Source organism: Ceratotherium simum, chromosome 24 (assembly GCF_057802395.1).
Source record: "Ceratotherium simum simum isolate JZ-2026a chromosome 24, ASM5780239v1, whole genome shotgun sequence".
Taxonomy (NCBI): Eukaryota; Metazoa; Chordata; class Mammalia; order Perissodactyla; family Rhinocerotidae; genus Ceratotherium; species Ceratotherium simum.
In genome coordinates, this window is record NC_141923.1 from 13,282,022 (window position 1) to 13,302,128 (window position 20,107).

Consider the following 20,107-nt stretch of genomic DNA (forward strand, 5'->3'; position numbering starts at 1 on the left):
CCAGAGGAGCCTTGAGACGACTATACTCCGGTGAGAGACCCTGAGCCACAGGACTCAGCCAAGCCCCTCCCAGATTTGATCCACAGAAACGGGAGTAATAAATGTCTGATGCTGCAGAGTTTTGGGGAAATTTGTGACACAGCAACAGATAGCTAATACAAGCGACATGATTGTCAGATACAGTTGGCGCTAAATCTTGTAAGGTTGAGAAGTGTCACTCTAGGGCACATTCCATACCCTAAAATCTGGGCACGCCACATGCATCTGCCCTCCTCAAATACGACCTGGCTTGTGCCACTGCTTTAAAGCTCCTTTTGGATTGAAACCTGTGGATGGCATGCTCCTTGGCCTGTGTCGTGTGCCTCACTGTTGTGTCACTGTCATGTGCACTGATGTCACCCCAGCCCTCGGGGGGCTACAGGGACACACACATTAACAGGCCCCAGGGATCCCTGTTTCTGCCCCTCAGTGGCCAACTCTGACTGCTTCCAGCTGGCTCTCTCCCCTGGTCTGCAGTGAGCTGTGGAAGCAGAAACTGCTGCTTAGTAAAAGGGCTCTAAGTGAGGGTCTGAGGGGCCTCTGATGAGCAAAGGACTTGAGCTTCACTGCACGGACCCTGTGACACGTGTTCTGGCCTTTCCGTTCCGAGGCCATTCTGAATTCAAGGCGGGTTTGCCCCATAACCCAGGTGTTAGGTGTGAGGCTTTCAGGAAAGGGAGGCACAGTGGCGGGGGGATCGGTCGATGCAACTATGATGAGTGGTCAGCGCACCCCCTGGGCGGGGTGCTGGGGGTCTCTGGCTAGAGTGCCAGGGACAGAGGTGGGCAGGAGGGTGACTCACGGCAATGAGCACGATGACAGAGAGGGTGTAGTACACGGAGTCTCGGCACACGGCCCACCACGTCAGAAGGACCACCTGCCAGGAAAAGGGGAGACAGGGGTGGGGAAGGGGTGAGGGGGCTTCCCCACCACCCCCAGAACCCCACAGGGGCAGGGACAGGCCCACGGAGCTCCTCCCAACTGTGCCACCAGAAACAAATCTCCCCTGGCTACTCAGGGCCACCCTGTGCTCTTTGTCATATATGGGGAACAGTTTCAAGAGGCCAAGGCACTCGCTCTTCCCCTTGATGCTAGAACTTTCTGGTGGTAACTGGCTGCCAACCTCTACCTCGTGTGGCAGGGCAGGGCCCACCCACGAGCCCCCTTCTCTGAGGTCAAGTCTAATGTCCCCCCATGGCCCCGGGGACCAGGAAGATGCTGATGGGGTTATCAACAACAAGCCAGCTTCATGCTCCCTGCTGGGGAGACCAAAGGTAGGCCCCAGATATTTCCAGAATCTAGCTCAGGGTCAGGGTTCAGGAGGCAAACGCCTGCTGAAATCTGTCAGATGACTGCTCACCCTCAGACCGGCCAAGAGAGCCGATGCTGTTCCTTCTCTCAGACCACCGACTGCCGGAGGGGGAAGGAATGTCAGATGCCACTGTGACACACGAGGAAACGGGCTCGGAGGGGGAAACCGGCTCACTGAAAGCCAGAGGGAGTCAGGGCTTGGCTAAGGCTGGGCCTCGGGTCTCCCCACTGCTGTCCCTCACGTCACTTCATAAGGGCTTATCCCCACCACTAAAGGGCACTCGTCAGTCAGGCCAGGGAGGGAAACCACTGACCTGCCCCGCAAATAATCCACAAACTCCAATGATACACAGGATGTTGAACACGGCAGAGCCCACGATGGTCCCAACCCCCACATCTCCGTGGGTGATGAACACACCTGGGAAGGGAAGGGCACAGATCCTCTTCTGCGGGGCCCCAGCCTGCCCCCTCCAGACCCAGGCTGGCTGTGAGGTCTGGGTCCCCCACCCTGTGCACCAAGGGGTGTTGTTTTTACATCAAACAGAATACCCACGATGCTGGTGGGAACAGCAACACCAGAGAGACGCAAGCACCCTCAGAGACCAGCTACTCCAATCCTCCCATTTTTTTGAATGGCTTTATTGAGATATAATTCACATGCCATAAAATCCACCCATTTAAAGTATATAATTCAGTGTTTTTCATCACAGAATTGTGCAACCATCACCACAATCTAATTTTAGAATATTTTCATCACCCCAAAAAGAAACTCCACACCCAATAGCACCCCCTCCACCCCACGCCCCAGGGAACCACTAATCTGCTTTCTGTCTCTCCATCTCTCCTGTTTTACAGATGAGAAAACTGAGGCTAAGAGCCAACAAATGCCCTCACTGGTCAGAGCACCAGGCCTGGGCTCCTGAGATCCCGGGTCTCCAGCTGGTGGGATGTCTTACCGATAACAGAGGCAAACAGCTCGGGCGTCGAGCTTCCTGCAGCCATGAAGGTGGCTCCAGCCACATCTTCACTCAGATGGAGTTTCTGAAACAGAAGTGATCACAGGCTGTGACAGGGGACAGTGGACAGGCTAACCGGTCACTCTGGCAGCCAGGGAGAATGCAAGGAGCAATGCTGTAGCCAGAGCCAAGCTCCTCAGCGGGCAGCCTCTCCCCCCGCACCTGGAGACACACCCTCTGCCACTCTGCTGGGCCCTCAGCCCAGAATCCCCGTCCCCTTCCCCCATCTGTCAATTTCTGTTCATTCTCTTTGGATGCCTGGAGAAACCATGGTGATTCTGGGTCCGCCTAAATGTCAACTGGAAGCCGCCCACCCTGGGTTCTCCGAAGGCCTCTGGGCAGGCTGGCTCAGCGCAGGCTCGGCCTCCCCTATCCCCCACCTCCCAAAGCACCCCTGGGCAGCCCAGGGCTCTAGGGCCACTGAGGAACCCCCGGGCCAGCACAACCTCCCTTCTGAGCTTGCTACAGAAGGGGTCCTCAGAAGGGCTGGCACTCTAGGCTTGACAGGAGCTGAGGTGGTGCACAGCACTGACCCCCAGGGCAGAAGTCCAGCCACCTTAAGCCCGCCAATGAGGAAGGGTCCACGGAAGAGTTTCTGCCATCAGAGCATCCAAACCCTGCTGCATTCTGTCCTGCCTCCTCCCTGCTTTTGCCAGGGTCATTCCTTCCTCCTGGAATGCCCTACTCCCCCCCTCTGCTTGCAGAAATCCTTCCCACTTCCAAAGCCTGGACCAAATGCCACCTCCTTCAGGAAGCCTTCCTGGGCTTCTCTCCAACAGAGATGCTCCCTCCCGTTTTTCAGCTCCTCAGTCCTTTGACTGCTCTCACCGAGTCTCTTGCCTACAGGACCAAGACCATCACCCTCACTCACTCCTCTGTCCTTAGGGAGACAGGTAACTTCACGGGGCACCTCCACAGTACACAGTCCTATATCATCAGTCACCCATCCTCCATGGGCTTCTGTCAACCCCAGAGGGGCAGGGGGTCCAACCCTGTTGCTTCGGCCCCCCAAGCTCTCATGTTAGTGGGTGCCCAGAGTGCATGTTCTGTAAGGACCAGCTGACTGTGTTTTTCCCAAGGGTCTCCTTCCAAGAAGCGACAGTCACTTGCAGTGACCACTATACCCTCAGCACGCCACTCCAGCAGGCCATCCTCAGGTTGAGCCTCCTGCCCAGACATCCCCAGTGGTCATTTCCTAATTCTGTTCTTCATGCTCTTTCTCTGGCCTGATTCTCTCACCAACAAGTGTCTCAATGGAAGTGGATATGTGGCTCAATCTGAGCAGGGTGAGGGGTTGGGGGGAGTAGGGGGAGGTCAGGGGAGGGGAAGGCCTTTGCGCACTTTTGCCGGGTCACTCACTGTTTAGGGGACCCGGGTCAAAAGCAGCCAGTCCCTGCTCTGTGCTCAGCAGCAGGGTAGAGCAACGGAGAAGAGCCTGGCCCTGACAATCCATGTCCCCAGCACCAAATGTCACAACAGTATGGCCTCAGACAGCTGGGAGATTTCATGGGGTGAAGCGTCCGCACACAGCAGGCGCTCAAAACAGAGGCAGTTTTCCTTCCTCGGCTAGAAGCCAAGGGAGACACAGAGTAGAGAGAGAGACTAGGGTCTTGTATACTGGGAGAGAGATGAAAAGTGAAAAATTAACAAAGAATCAAGAGGAGAAAACGTCAGCCTGCAAAGGTTGGGACAAGGGGCATTCTCTGCTGCTGAAGTTCACCATCCTCCCCGGGGACACAGGTCCCACCTGGTACCTGCCACCTGCAGCTGGTTATGGCAAATGCTCCCGAACTAACCAGGTTTGGCTCAACCACTGATGGCCTGTGGTGGAGCCAGAGGTTCTGGGTAATGATCTCACTCTGGGAGCATCTTCTTCTGCCAAGCTCTTAGGGAGGATGCTACCCGCCAACTCCAATCTGGGGGTTTCTGAGTGAAGCTTCGCCGTGGCAACACTACTTTTAGCCTGACAATTGTCACCACCAGAGTGCTCTCCACTCCACTCCTTCTCGGCCTGACACCGATGTGGCACGTGTCCTCAGCCACCCCCAGCCCCCTCCCAGGCTTCACGGAGGCGGCCCAGGTCCCTCCCATGTACCTCGCAGATCTTCTCTAGGGACGGAACAAAGAAGTCATCGCACACGATGGCCAAGGCGTAGAACATGTACAGAGCCTGCGGAGGAAGCACAGGGACACAGCGTGTCAGTGAGGGCACTGCCGCTGTGGAGGCGCGGCCGGGCACCCATCACGCCCCAGACCAGCCTGCCGGGGTGGAGGCCAGGCGGACAGAGGGGGCATGGAGGAAAATTCCAGCACCATCGAGATTTGCTCCCTCAATTCCCTCACCAACATATGGGGAAACTGAGGCCCAGAGAGGAGAAATAACTTGCTGAGCAGCAGAGGGGACGAAACTCAGGCCACGTGGCCTTGCGCTCTTTCCTCTGTTCTTAAAGAAGTAGTTCTCTCTCCCAGCACCAGAGGGTGACCTTGAAAGGCAAGATCTGACCTTTAGGGCCAAGAAGGAAAGCACTTAGAATCACCATTTTAAGAATTTAAAATAATAATTATCCTGATTTTCTCCATTTTTAGTGAAGTCACCAATTCCTTATTATCCAACTGCCCCCAACCCTGCCCCTACCAAAACAAACGGCAACTTGAGATCCAACATTTCCTGGGACGCTACTTGATGTTGGCACAGGTTAAAATACACAAGCCATTGATGCTGGGAGGTTCATGGAACAAAGAATCCAGATTCTGATGCTGATCCTGGGAATTATACACCAGGTGACTTTGAATAAGTCACATCTCTAGGTCTGAGTTTCTTCCTGTGCTTAATGATAGAGTAAGAAGAGATCAGTAGTTTTAAAATGGTTTTATACAGAGAACCCCTCCCTGCCCTGTCCACCAACACGGCTTTACTGAGCTCATTCTGTGTGCTAGGCACTATGCTAGGCATCAGGGATACACAGAGAGGATACCGGGAAAAGCCTCTGCCTCTTGTAACTGACTTTAGTGGGGGACAAACAAACAAATGGGCAAAACTGCCAGGAAACAGCAAGTGCAAAGGTCCTGAGGCAGGAATGAACTTAGTGAATTTGAGGAACAGCCAGGTCCCCGGTGCAGGTAGAACAGAGCAAGAGTGAGGTGGAAAATGGAGAACGTGAGCTTGGAGGGAAAGGCAAGGACCAGGACCCCTGGGAAGGAGATGGGATTTTGCGCTAAGCACTGGAGGAAGCCATTTCTTTCTTTAAAAAGTGATATGAATGGCCTGTTCACAAAAGAGGGAAAGGCTGGACTGCTTCAGCCAAAACAGTGTGATACTCCAACAACTTCACAATTAATTAATTATGATTAAATAAAGTGGAAGCTACTGCCGCAGCCAAGGCATCCGAGGCAGGTGTCCACTGGAGTCCAGGTGGGGCTGTCCCTGGATTTGACTCATTATCTTTTTGGGGGAAGCAAAACAAAAACAATACTGGGGGTGTGGGTAGAGAGGAGAGGGTGAGGTGGAAGAGACTCTGTTACAAATCTCAGGATTCCAACTTGAATTCACACCCCCAGGAATTCCCCCAACATCATCTCCCAGGCAAAGGGTTTCCCGTGAGCCCGAAGCCTCTGGTTCCCCTGATGCCTCAGAAACACTGGAGAGAAAAGGGGGCCAAGACGGCGCCACGATTTCCATCGCTTGGGTCCGGAAGTTTCGAGAAGCTTCTCAGTGCTGTAGACAAACACTAGCTCCCAAGCTCCAGCCTTTTCTTTCTCTAATGAAGGGTCAGCAAACTTGTTTTTAGAGTCAGATAGTAAGTATTTTAGGCTTTGTAGACCACACAGTCTATCACAACGATTCTGCTGCTGTAGACGAGCAGTCATGGAATGGGCATGGCTGTGTTCCAATAAAACTTTATTTATACAAACAAGAAGTGGGCCGGATTGGGCCCTCCAGCCACAGTTCGGTAATGCCCGCTCTAAAGGGTTCCTGCCAAATTCCTGAGGTGCTCTCAGGTTCAGGAAAAAAGGTTTCGTCTCAGCTATGTCAAGACTTTCATGAAGCAGGGAGACAGAAAGACGGGACCAATTCACCAAACCCACACCCCCTTAGAGAAAGGGGAGGGTGTGGAGAGCCAGAGATTATAACTCTATACAGAAATAATATACCAGCCTGTCATTCGAAATTTGCCTACAACCTTCATTCTAACCTTCACTTTCATTAATGGTTTATCCTGTTAATTAAAACTTCACTCATTCATTATTCTCTGGTGGCTACTATCTATGTGAGAATCCCAGCTTTTGCTTTCTTAATTGTCTCTTGCAAAGAAAGACTAATACTTGGTTGGGTTTAAATGTGTAAGCAGATGGTGGTGGGTGTTGGGGAATCTAATCAGGAGGAAAATTTGCTGTGATTGATCCAAAGTAGAAAAGCAAACTGTGACCACCTTCATCTCCCCACACGATACAATAGAGTCAGCACACTTTTTCTGCAAAGGGACAGAGAGTAAATATTTTTGACTCTGTGAACCACGTAGTCTCTGTCAAAACTTCTCAGTTCTGCCACTGAATCACAAAAGCAGCCTCGGAATGAGGCAGACCTCGGAGATATTTCAGGTGTCGTTCCAGACCACCGCAATAAAGCAAGTCACGTGAATTTTTTGGTTCTCAGTGCATATAAAAGTTATTTTGGGGCTGGCCCGGTGGCATAGCGGTTAAGTTGGCGGATTCTGCTTTGGCGGCCCGGGGTTCGCGGGTTCGGGGGTTTGGATCGTGGGTGTGGACCTACTCACCGTTCATCAAGCCATGCTGAGGCAGCGTCCCACATAGAAGAACTAGAGGGACCTACAACTAGGATATACAACTACATACTGGGGCTTTGGGAGAAGAAAGAAAAAGAGGAGATTGGCAATAGATGTTAGCGCAGGGCCAATCTTCCTCAAAAAAAAAAAAAGTTACGTTTACACTATACTGTAGTCTATTAAGCGTGCAATAGCATTATGTCTAAAAAACAATGTACATACCTCAATTAAAAAATACTTTATGGCTAAAAAATGCTAACCATCACCTGAGCCTTTAGCAAGTCTTAATCTTTTTGCTGGCTGGAGGGTCTCATAAAAAATGTAACATCTGCAAAGCACAATAAAGTGAAACGGAATGAAACGAGGTATGCCCATAGAGAAATGAATGGGAATGGCTGTGTTCCAATAAAGCTTTATTTACAAACACAGGCAGTTTGCCTACTCCTGTCAGAGAAGAGTGACTTCCGCCTATAGTTTAGGCTTGAACCCACCATTCCTTTCTGAATTGCTACTTGAATTCCACCATTTACCATCAAGGCCCATCTAAATACAGAGGCAAGTTTGAGGAGAAGTGCACCCAAGTTTTAAGCTATAGTTATGTCAGGGTGGTAACAGTTGGGGGGATCATGGGAACCATGGCAAGCACGCACAGAGCACTTACTATGTGTCACGCAGTGTCTGATGTGCGTCACCCACATTCACGCGTATTTGCACATCTGGGAGAGATGCTGTCACAACCATTTTGTAAAAGCAGAAAATGAGGCACAAGATGACTTGAATTCCTGTCTTGGCTCTGGGGCCACCAGCTGTGTGACAATGAGCAAGTGAACATCCTAAAGACTGTTTCTTTGTGGGTAAAATGGGTCCAGGATCTCCCCTTCCTACAGGGCTCCTACGATGACCTGATGAGACCTTTGCGACGCTCTGGCTCTGCCGTGCTCTGCAGACAGGCTTCACCTGCCTGAAGTTTGCAAAAATCTCACCCCACGAGGGCCACTTACACCGAGGATGTGCAGTAGGACGGCTCCATGCTGTCGCTCCTTATTGGAGAACAGGTCTGTGGGGAACTCGTGGATCGCTGCAAGACAAGAGGACACGGCAGAGCGTTAGTTATCAACAGGCCTCCTGCCAAGCCTCCCTGGAGGCCTGGGAGGCCGCCATGGAACCATAGAGTTTAGACTGCCCGGGAGGAGGCCAGCTAACTTCCCAGTCCAGGGCAGACCCGTGCTCTGAGGAAAACAGTGCTGGATACGGAATGACCCACAGATATTCTACCACCTTAGAGTTGATCAGGTTTTACATATCCTTTGCAATTAAAAAGAAAGTATGGAACACTTTGCAGCCACTAGGATGGCTATAATCAAAAAGACAGAAAATAATGAGTGTTGGCAAGGACGTGGAGATACTGGAACCCTCATACACTGCTGGTGGGAATGTAAAATGTACAGCCAGTTTGGAAAACAGTCTGGCAGTCTCTCAAAAGGTTAAACATAGACTTACCATACGATCCAGCAATTCTACTCCCAAGTATCTACCCAGGAGAAATGAAAACATGTCCACACAAAACTTGCACGTGAATATTCATGGCAGCACTATCCATAACAGCTAAAACGTGGAAACAACCCAAATCTCCACCAACCGATGAATGAATAAAGTGTGATATATCCATACAATGGAATATTATTATTATTTTTTTTTGGTGAGAAAGATTAGCCCTGAGCTAACATCTGTTGCCAATCCTCCTCGTTTTTGCTGAGGAAGATTGGCCCTGAGCTAACATCTGTGCCCACCTTCCTCTATTTTATATGTGGGACACCTGCCACAGCATGGCTTGATGAGCAGTGAGTAGGTCTGTGACCGGGATCTGAACCTGCGAACCCCAGGCTGCCACAGTGGAGTGCCTGAACTTAACCACTATGCCACTGGGCTGGCCCCTACAATGGAATATTATTTGACAATAAAAAGAAACGAAGTGTTGATACATATTACAGCATGGAGGAACCTTGAAAACATTCTGCTAAGTGAATGAAGCCTGTTACATATTGTACGATTTCATTAATATAAAATGTCCAGAATAGACAAATCTATAGAGATGGAGGTAGGTTAGTGGTTGCCTAGGGCTGGAGGGTATGGGGGTTTGGGGGATGACAGCTCAGGGGTGCAAGGTTTCTTTCTGGGGTAATGAAAATATTCTAAAATTGTTTGTGATGATGCTTGCATAATTCTGAATATACTAAGAGCCACTGAATCGTATACTTTAAATGGGTGAATTGTACGGCATGTGAATTGTATCTCAATAAAGCTGTTACCAAAAAACAGTATAAAAAAGTCAAAAGACACCAAAAAAAAAAATCAGGGGATGGTTCTTTGCTTTGTCAAAGGACTTGGATCACATTCCTAGCAGACAGTTTCCCAAGTGGCTTCGACACACACTTGGTCCTGTTACAGACGCCATTCCTGCCAATGGTCAGGCTGAGGCTGGAGACGGTCGGTCCTGCTAGGGAGGGTAGGCTCCACGGTCACATTGCCAAGTTCAGATTGCTGCTCTAATATTTACAGGCTGTGTTTACAGGGACACATTCCTTAACCTCTTTGTGCCTCAGTTTCCTCATCGGCAAAATGATGAGGCTGATTTTAACACCATGCCTTCCTTTCAAAGCATTTTAAGCTTGTGGTGAGCTTCAAATCAGCCCTCCCAGGACTCTGGAATATTCTTCCCTCTCCACTGCCATACCAGAGTTGAGAAGCAGACTGCATGAAGGGAAGAGGGGTGGGCTCATCCCCTCCCACTGGAGTCATTTCTGGCACTCCCACCCCCCACCCCAGAGCTCAGAGACAGGCACTCTCCTGCAAGGTCCTTCCAGCCTGTCCCAGGCCCACGAGCCTCTTCTCCCAACCTCTTCTCCCATCCACAATAGATCTGTCACTCCAGATGGGGAAGCTGAGATCCCAAAGAGGTCAAGTGACATCAGCAGGGTCGGGGATGGCAGTGCTGGCACCAGAAAAACTCCTGTCCCCCGCCTACCCTCACCCTCACCAGCTGAGCTCTCTTTCAGCAGAGCCACGCAGAGCAGGGAGAATGACCAATGGGAGGGGAGGCTCGAGCTAAGTCTTGGAGCGGGACCCGAGGCTGAGCAAGGGAAGGGATGAGTGCTGAGCGCATTGGTCCATGTCCCCTTATCCCCTGGACCCCTCAGGCCCACTCAGGTGCCAGGTGTGCTTCCACGGGCATCCCGGCATCTTGAGTCACTGAGCACCACGTCACAGGCCCTCCTTTGGCCCCAGGAATGCCCCTGCCAGGGTGGGCACCACCACTCCTGTTACAGGCTCTCATCGTCCTGGATGGTGGGCAGCCCCGTGAGGTGCAGAGCCCTCTGCATTGGGAATCAAACACTCAGGGTTCAGGTACCATCCCCGACACTCTCAAGAGGCCTGAGCAACTTGTCAGCCTCTCAGGGCTCAGAAAATTCACGAGTAATATAGGAATAATTCCTTGTCTCTCCCCCATTCGAGATGACCAATGGATAAGTACTTTGTGAGTGTCATTTCTGCAGGTCCCCTGTCAGACATTCCCACACCCCCACTGGTCCTCATCATGTCAGCTGGACTAGAAGCTTCTGGAAGGCAGGGATCCACCTTGCCCTGTAATGCATTCTCAGTGCCTCGGCCAGGCCTGGCACACAGTAGGTTCTCAACAGACCTTATCAATCAATTGAACAAACACTAACAAAAATAACCATCTGTATTATCTCCTCCTCTTAGAATATTCTCATTACCCTTGCAAATGCTTCAAGTACCTACAATGATACCTGGTTCATAGTGGGCACTTGATAAATGCTTATTAAATAAGCTTCCAGAATAAAAATCCCTTCTCTGTAAATATAATTTGGCCTGAGCTCTGAAAGTGATGGTTTCTCCCTTCTACGGAAACTCTTCTGTTTTTTAAGATTAGATTCTCTCCACAAGACATAGAAAACGTCAGCTCCCCAGACACCCAGAAAATGCTCCCACTTTAAAACAAGCAGCATTTAATGAAATATAGATTCTTTCCCTTCTTTTTTTTTCCCCCCTGTAATCAAACTTCTTTAATAGAATTGCTACCATCAGCTCAAGGGCATGGATCTGCTTCAAGGTCTGTCGGCTCAGAGATGGGGAATTATAGAGAGAGCGAGACTCGGCGTTCCTGCGGCCAGGATCTTGCTCCAGGAGAATGTAGCTGTCTGGGATATTTCAGATCAATAGACATTTCTGCCATGAAAATCTGAGACAGTTCCTGATTCTTCAAACCAGTGTTTTGAGAGCTGGTAATTTATTCAATCCTGGGAATTCTTTGAAAATTAGAATAAAGTAATGCTGCCTTCCTGCTGCGAGGACATATCATCTCCCTCCAGCAGGGAGGGGATGTGGATTATAAACGGCTTTGTCCTTGGTCGGAACAGACTTCTGCTGGTTCAGCCACAGTGCCTTGCTCTGCAATCCCGCGTGTATGTTGGAGCACAGCAGAGGGGAGCAAATACCATCCATGGCCTTAATTTTGCCAGCAAAGACAGAGTAATCAGCAGAGCTACCAGCGACTAACGCCCCGCTGCCCTTTGTACCCACCTAAGTCTTCCAGACGCATCCTAAACCCATGAGGCAGGCACTGCAGCCGTAAATGTCCCTGCTCTCCAGATGAGGCTCAGAGAGGGATGTGACCAGCTCAGCCCCCCGCCCCCAGCCACATAAGCCAGGACTCATAGGGGGACCCTGCGTTCCTCGTCCAGGGTTAGGGGCTGCCCCTAATGCAGATGGAAATCACGCTGCACAGGGAGATGCAAGACCTGGATCAGAGTCCTGGCTCAACTACCCACAAGCTTGTGGGACCCTGGCTGAGTCATTTAACCTCTCTGTCCCTCTGTTTCTTCAGTGGCAATGTGCTGCCACACAAGGTGGTGAAAGAGTCACATTCCTGTGTGTGGCATGCCCTGGCGTGGATCTTAAAGGCTGCAAGCAGGCAGATGGCCACCCCGCCCTCCCCAGCTGGCGGCTGGCAGCTGGGACCAGTCCACTCCCGAGTTCAGGAGTCAGATCCTCTAGAAACTGGCCTACGGGGGTACAGACTAGGAACACAGGGCACAGCGGCAACTCCGACCCTCCCACCCCTGTCACCAACAGCTGCATCTTTAAACCGCAGCCAGCCTACACAGCTGCTCCGGACACCGTCTTTAGACACAGACGGCTTAGGTTTCAGGAAGTGCCTCTGTCCCTTCTTTATTGCCTGCACGACCTTGGCAAGTTGCTTAACACCCCAGGGGCTGCTCCGTCTCACCTGTAAATGGGGATCACGACAGAACCTGCCCACCAGGTTGCTGTAAGGATTAAGTGATATAAATAACGCATGCACAACACTCAGCTGCTGGTCACTCTGAGGATCATTAACCTACGGACTCCTCCCTTGAAGTTCTGTTCCCACTGTTCCAGAGGAGGAACCTTGGTTTGTGAAAGTAAAAGAGAAGACAAAACCAGCCGAGGAGGGGGAAGGAGCGAGTGAGACTCCACTGGCCACATTAGGATCTGAACGCCGATGCAGTTCAAGCCCAGCTTCCGGAGAAAAACTAGTTCTCCTCTCACTGGCTTGCTGGGATCGGGAGCCCCCAGGCCATGCTCAAGGGCATGATGCTCGGGTGTCTGAGAAGAGCCAAGCCTGCCCTATCTGCTCAAATCCCCACCAGCAAGGAGGCAGGAATCAACAGGGTGCACACACACGGCTTTCGAGGTCATGCCTAAGCTTTTAAGCTGCAGAAATCCGGGGGTGGTGGGTGCGGGGAGAGGGAAGAGATGTGTCTGCAGGTAGAGCTGAGCGCAGAAACCAGGGATGATCCAGCACCCTCCACATCCTGAGGTAGGGGTAGGGGGAGCCGGGAGGAAGGAGGAGGGGAGGGAAAGCTGCCAATGACCCAGCAGCCATTCCCCACCCTCCTTTTAGGATTCTTTCCTTTGGACCTCGGCACTAGGAACTGGCTTCTCCATCACTCTTGGTTCTGGACACATCTCTCCCCAGGCGTCTGTCTCCCTCCAGTCTGCCCATCTTCCACCGTGTGCAGGGCCAGGCGGAGCTGGGGCGGGAGAATGGGGGTAGAGGGGTGTGGGGCAGGGGAGGGTCATCTTTCCTGCCATTTGCCTTCCTGAACAGCAGAAGGGAAACCAGGGAAACTGTAAGGTCCCTGGGAACAAAAGCAGCTGCAATCTCCCCTCCTCACCACCGGCTACCAAGTTCCCTATCACCCTATGAACGAGCCCCCTAGGCACACTTGACCTTTTTCGTTGACACACAAAGTTACACGGTGACGCCACTGTATTTCAGAAACCCTGAATTAGTGTGGCCCTTCCAAGCCTCGATACCTTTGCCAACATTGCTTTTAGTCCTCAAAATGTATTAATTTGTTCAACAAGTATTTACTGAGGCCCCACTCAGTAGGTGGTGGACTCTCTCTGGGACCCGGTGGAGATCCCGGTGTATCTGTGAGCATCCTCAGGCCTGGTAGCTCTTCATCTTGGAGGGTGATCTGACTTGCGGAGAAAGCCACAGTTATTTAGAGAGTGGTAGGTTATCAGGATGGCAAATACATTGACAAGTCAGGCGCGACACTGGGTGCTGAGCCTCCAGAACGTGACCTTAAGGGGATGGTGGGGGAGACAGACAAATAAGCAAATGACCAAGAGACAGTGAGAAGCTTGCTGTGATGGTGAGGAGTGAACCGAGCCAGGGGTTGCTGACTCGGGGGAGGTGGGTGGGCAGTGAGCTCACGGAGAGAGTGGTGCCCACGTCAAGGTTTGAAGGCTGCATTACCAACTTTCAAAGCCCTTTAATCTGCCATGGCAATCCTGACAAGATCATTATTCCCATTTTGTTGATGAGGAAATAGAGGCTCTAGGATTCGCCTGCAGTCACATAGCCACGGTTTGGCACATGGGAGAGAAGAACCCAGGCTGGGGGCCCAACCAGTACCAGACTCCTCTCATCTGAACGGTTTACTCACAACAGGTGCACACCTCAGGACTAAGGTCTCCTTTATCCGAGGAGCAGGCTCTGCACTCCTGGAAGCCCTAAGGGCCATGGCAAGAAGTTATGCTCTTGAAAGGAGGAATGCACATTGCATCTTGCAGGCCAATTCCGCTTATAGCCCTGGATCCATCCACAGAGAGGTCTAGTGGATTATTCCATGGATCCAGGGGGAAGCCGTCACTCATCTTCCTTGACCTCCTTGAAACACTGAATAAAACTGACCACTTCCTACTTATGTATGAATGAACGTATGTATGTATGTACGCATGAATGAATGAACATATGTATTATCTATCTATCCACCCACTCACTCATCTATCTTACATACGGCAAAGTTCACTCCTTGTGGCATGCACTTCTATGGGTTTTGAGAAATGCATCGAGCTGTGCATCCACCACCAGGCCCCCGAGATAGAATAGTTCCATCAGCCCCCAAATTCCCTTGTGCTGCCTTTTTGTAGTGAAACTCTCCCCCACACCCCAACCGCTGGCAACCACTGATGTGCTTTCTTTCCCTATAGACTGTCTTTTCAGATTGTCACATCAACGGACTCATAGACTATGCAGCCTTTTTGATCTGGATTCTTGCACTTAACAAAATGCATTAAGATCCGCCCACGTTGTTGTGTGACCCCCACATTCTTATGACATTCTCGCTTAGTTTCTTTGACCCCACACTCTCACTTGGGCCGGCTCCTTTAGAGGGCTGCCTCCTCTGTGGGACCTGAATGCTGGGGTTCTTGGGGCTTTGCCCTGAGCCCTCTTCTCCATCTACACACTCTCCCCAGGTGACCTGGCTTTGACTTGCTAATCTCTGCACCTTCTCCCAAATCTCAATTTTTCCTGAGCTCAAGACCTAACATGCCCAGCTGCCAACTGGACATCACTCCTTGGCCATCCTGTAAGTACCTTTAACCTGTCCCCAGTGAACAGCCTACCATCCCTGTTGGTCTGGTGCCGTCCTCGACAACCTCCTCCTCCCTCATACCCCATGATGAGGAGACAGGCCAACTGGTACTCAGCATCCATTTCAACTTCCTTCCATGAACCTTCCCATCAGAGACACTAGATACAGATGTGCAGGCTGTGCACTGCATGGTCACACGTACCAGCCCTTACTTCCTGTTCTGCAGAGCCTGGACTACCACGCCGCAGGTTCTGAATGAGAAGTAGGTTCTGCCAACCTAGGGGATTAAGAGGTCAGAAGAGAGGCAGAGGTGTTCTTCCTCTGGCAACCAGGTTATAGAGACATAGTGTCGAAAGGCTCTCCTGGCACTAGCATCCACTTCCTTATTCCCACACAAGCTGTCTTTGACTTCGATCATTCCATTCCCAATCCTGCTCCATCAGCCCCTCTTGCAATTTTGTAAGCATCTAATTTCCTGAATTAGATTCCTTTTTGTTTAAAATACTGAGAATGGCCTTTATTTCCTGCACTGAACACTAACTGATGTGTTCTACCCCCACTCTTAGCCAATCGTCCATAGGGGCCTGGCGATCTTACTTCCTAAACAGCTCTCAAGTCCATCCACCTCTCATCTCCGCTACGTGCATCATCTCTCGCTGGACCGCGGGACCACGGCACCACAGCCCCAGCCTCTTAACCGGTCTCCCCACGTCCATTCTCAATCTGTTCCTTTGTTTTCCACACAGCAGGCAGACAAGCTTTTCCACATGCACTTATGGTTTAAAACTCTTCAATGGCCTTCAATTACTCTTAGGATAAATGCCCCAAACCCTGTCAAGGCCTTCAAGGTCCCTCACAGTCTGGCCCTGACCATTTCTCCAGTCTCGCCATGCCACCTTCCCCACCATGCTCGCTCTGCTCTGGCTGCACCGGTCAAGCCTGTGAGCTGCCAGGTCCTGGCACGAGACGTTGAGTGAAGGAGTACTTGGCCTTCCACCTCCCTTCTGACGCAAACCCAGGAGCCACCAGAATGAGCTCTGCCCAGAGGAGGTCCAGCCGGTCTGGCTGGCCCTGCTTTCTCAGCTCCAGGCCTCCCAAACTACTGCCTGGTTGCTGAGCCACGACCCTTCCCAGAGGGAAAGCGTCTGATGGAGACGTGTTTCCATTAGATGCTGATCTTTCTTCAACCTTTCAATTAGTCGATTCTCTTTAGGGAATAAACTGTGAATTGAATTTTTCAAAAAGAAAAAAATTGCCTCCAAACATGCCAGTCTCTCTTTGCTTTCTACTCTGGTTAAAAATAACCCCACATTCTAAGCCCTGACGTTTATTCTGAAACTATGAAAGCTTGACTGGAAGGCTGGGAAGTAATTTAAATAGCTCCAAATTTCTATCATTTCCACTTACATGTTTTAGAAACCACCCAAGCGCCAGAAACCAAAAGCAAAAAAATTTTGATTTTCCCCAATTCTATGGTTTAAAATAACTTAGCTAAGAATTGATACCTTTCATGGGCAACAGTTGGAACGTCCAGGTTTTATACCATTACCCTCATGTCCCAAACAAGAGTAAAAATAATTAGATGAAATCATTGGCTTAACCAGCATGAAAAGGAGTTTAAAATCCTATCTCTCTTTCAGTACATTCCAAAAGAGATTAAGCACCACAGAAAATAAAAATATGATTCAAAGATCCAGCAGAAAGACTGCTCTCTCAGGGAGCAACCACTGTGGAATTTTATGGCTGGAAGAGATCCCAGATGCCACGTGGCCCAGCTGTTCTCCACCCAGGAGCAGGCATGGGCTTATCAAAATCACCCGGGCAACATTTTCTAAGCCATTCTTGCCATCCCCACCTCTCTCTCTGCCCTGATGCCGGACATCCTTGTCCCGCCCACCGAGAACCACTTAACCTCCCATTTTAAAGGGGAGAAAGGACACTGAAGTCAGAAAGGTCAAGTGCTTTACTCAGCATCACAGCTAGTTAGCAACAGAACGACAAGGGCCTGAACATACAGACAGACAATGGCCAGACCACACAGGATGACAGAACTCTGACCCACGACCTCTGTAGCAGCCAGTCCAGGAAGCCCAACCACAACTGGCCCACAAGCCACAGTAACGGCCCAGAACGGTCAGGACGTGCTAAATGGGGGTCAGCTTCCCTACTGTTTGTCCCCACTTCCAACTCAAGACCAGCCAGAGAAAACGCAATGTGCTCTCTGTAATGGATTGAATAGTGTCCCCCCTCAAATTCATGTCCACCAGGAACCTTAGAATGTGACCTCATTTGGAAATAAGGTATATTAGTCGGCTTGGGCTGCCATAACAAAATACCACAGACTGCATGGCTTCAACAACAGACATTTATTTTCTCACAGTTCTGGAGGCTGGAAGTCCAAGATCAAGGTGCTGGCAGGGTTGGTTTCTGGTGAGGACTCTCTTCCTGGCTTGTCGATGGCCCCCTTCTCACTGTGTCCTCACATGGCCTCGCCTCTGTATGCACACATTTCTGGTGTCTCCTCCCCCTCTTTTTTTTTTTCCTGAGGCAGATTGGTCCTGAGCTAACACCCGTTGCCAATCTTTCTCTTTTTTTGTTTTTTGCTTGAGGAAGATTAGCCCTGAGCTAACATCTGTGCCAATCTTCTTCCACTTTATATGGGGGTTGCCACCACAACATGGCTGATGAGTAGTGTAGGTCTGCGCCTGGGATCTGAATCCGCAAACCCAGACTGTGGAAGCAGAGCACACCAAACTTAACCACTAGGCCATAGGGCCAGCCCCTCTTCCTCCTCTTATAAGGACACTAGTCCTATGGGATTAGGGCCCCACCTTTATGACCTCATTTAACCTTAATTATCTCCCTAAAGGTACTAACTCCAAATACCATCATTTTGGGATTTAGGGCTTCAAACACATGGATTTTGAGGGGACACAATTCACTCCATCAGGTCTTTGCAGATGTAATTATAATTAGTTAAGGTGAGGTCATACTGCAGTAGGGTGGGCCCTACATCCAATGACTAGTGTCCTTATAAGAAAAGGAGAGGACACACAGAGAAGACAACCATGCGATGACAAATGTAGAGATGGGAGTGACGTGTCACAAGCCAAGGAACATAAGGCTTGCCACAGCCACTGGAAGCCAGGAGAGAGGCAAAGAACAGATTCTCTTCAGATCTTCCAGGAGATACCTCAATCTCAGACTTCCGGCCTCCAGATTCTGAGAGAACACATTTCTGTTGTTTTAAGTCACCCCGTTTGTGGTCATTTGTTACAGCAGCCCTAGGAAACAAATACACTGCCCAAACCAAGGACAAGAAGTGTCCTGGTGCTAGTTAGCCCGCCTCCAGCTTCCCATGCCCACCATCAGGGCACACCTGAGCCTCCCCTTTTACCCTACCATAAAGCTTCCCCATTCCCCTGCCTGCCTTTGAGTCTCTGTCAAACACAAGCGATGGTGGCCGACCTCCTTGCTGTAGTCAACTCTGAATAAGTATCGGGGATTTGTTCTCATTTGGGTGGTATTTCCACAATTAGCAACAACCTTTAGTTGTGTCTGTCTATCTTTCTCCCACACTAGGTTGAGTGCTCTCAGAGTGCTGTGGGGACAATTTGTTCATCCTTGCATTGCCCCCCCACACCAGATGGCATCCAGCTAGAAGATTCGACAAAGAATGCACACACTATATCTGATGTCAATTAGTAACCAAGATTCCTGTCCACTATACAACAACCAAACTGAGCCACTCACCAACAGGCGCCACACAGCGCTATTGCATTTATCAAAAGGACAGTTTTCGGGGCCGGCCTGGTTGCATAGTGGTTAAGTGCACGTGCTCTGCTTTGGCGGCCCGCAGTTTGCAGGTTCGGATCCCGGCTGCACATCAATGCACTACTTGTCAAGCCATGCTGTGGCGGCGTCCCGTATAAAGTAGAGGAAGATGGGCATGGATGTTAGTGCAGGGCCAATCTTCCTCAGTAAAAAAAAAAAAAAAAAAGAGGAGGATTGGCATCAGATGTTAGCTCAGGTCTAATCTTCCTCAAAAAAATAAATAAATAATAAAGGACAGTCGTTATGAAGATAAGCCACGTCTATTTGGAAAAATAGGTGCAATTTTTTTTAGCATGATATAATGTTTTATGTATAAAGCATAAATAGCAAATACACAGGGCTTACCATGTGTCAAGCACTCTAAGTACTTCACACATAGTATTTCACTTAATCCTCACAACAAGCCTGTGAAATATTGTCATTAGCCCATTTTACACATTGGCAAACTAGGGCACAGAAAGGTTAAGAAATTTGCCCAAGGTCACACAGCAAGTAAGTGGCAGAGCCGAGACTGATAGCTGGGTAATTGAGCTCTGCACAGCACTTGACTGTATATCAAGAGACAGAAGATGTTTCCTTTCTTTGACATAACTCATCATTTGGCATTTGTCCTAAGGGGGTCATTCACAATATGGGGCAAGAAACCACATGCATGAAGATGTTCATTACCTCTAAACACTAAAACACTGCAAGTCGCCAATGGTCCAGTAATAGGGAAATGGTTAAGTATTTGTCAAACTTCCGTCTAGTCTTCCCACAAACACGTCCCAGCTCTGCTCTACATACTGGGATTATATTGTGGAACAAGACAGGCAAAGGCCCCCGTCCTCGTGGCTCATTTTAGATAGAATATGATCGAGAATGGTAACTAAGGACATTGGATGTGGAAAAAAATCTAATCATCTATGAGAAAAGCAACACACAAAATCACTTGTGGTTTGTTCGCAGCTACGAGCAAATAAGCAAATGAAAAGAACTGGAAAGAAACACACCAGAACCATCACAGTGGGTGTAGCCAGTGGAGGAATCCTAAATCGCTCCCCCTCCCATCGCTCCCCTTCCAAATGCTTTATAACATGGTTATATTGTTTTTACAGTAAACATGTTTTAAGTCCCTTTACTATGATTTCTCAATAAAGACTGAAGCTTAAAAACACGGTGCATGAAAGAA

The 20,107-nt window shown here is 50.0% G+C and overlaps 1 protein-coding gene across 1 annotated transcript in view; it reads right to left on the minus strand.

Annotated features, from left to right (window-relative positions):
- SLC24A4 (solute carrier family 24 member 4) overlaps positions 1–20,107 on the minus strand; it is a 157,545-nt gene that overhangs the window by 51,032 nt on the left and 86,406 nt on the right. Inside the window, exons 3-7 of the mRNA XM_004434212.3 lie at positions 8,152–8,228; positions 4,462–4,536; positions 2,307–2,391; positions 1,665–1,768; positions 842–916 (exon numbers count right to left, since the gene is read on the minus strand). Coding sequence (XP_004434269.1) covers positions 842–916; positions 1,665–1,768; positions 2,307–2,391; positions 4,462–4,536; positions 8,152–8,228 — 416 coding nt within the window. The remainder of the gene's footprint in view (positions 1–841; positions 917–1,664; positions 1,769–2,306; positions 2,392–4,461; positions 4,537–8,151; positions 8,229–20,107) is intronic.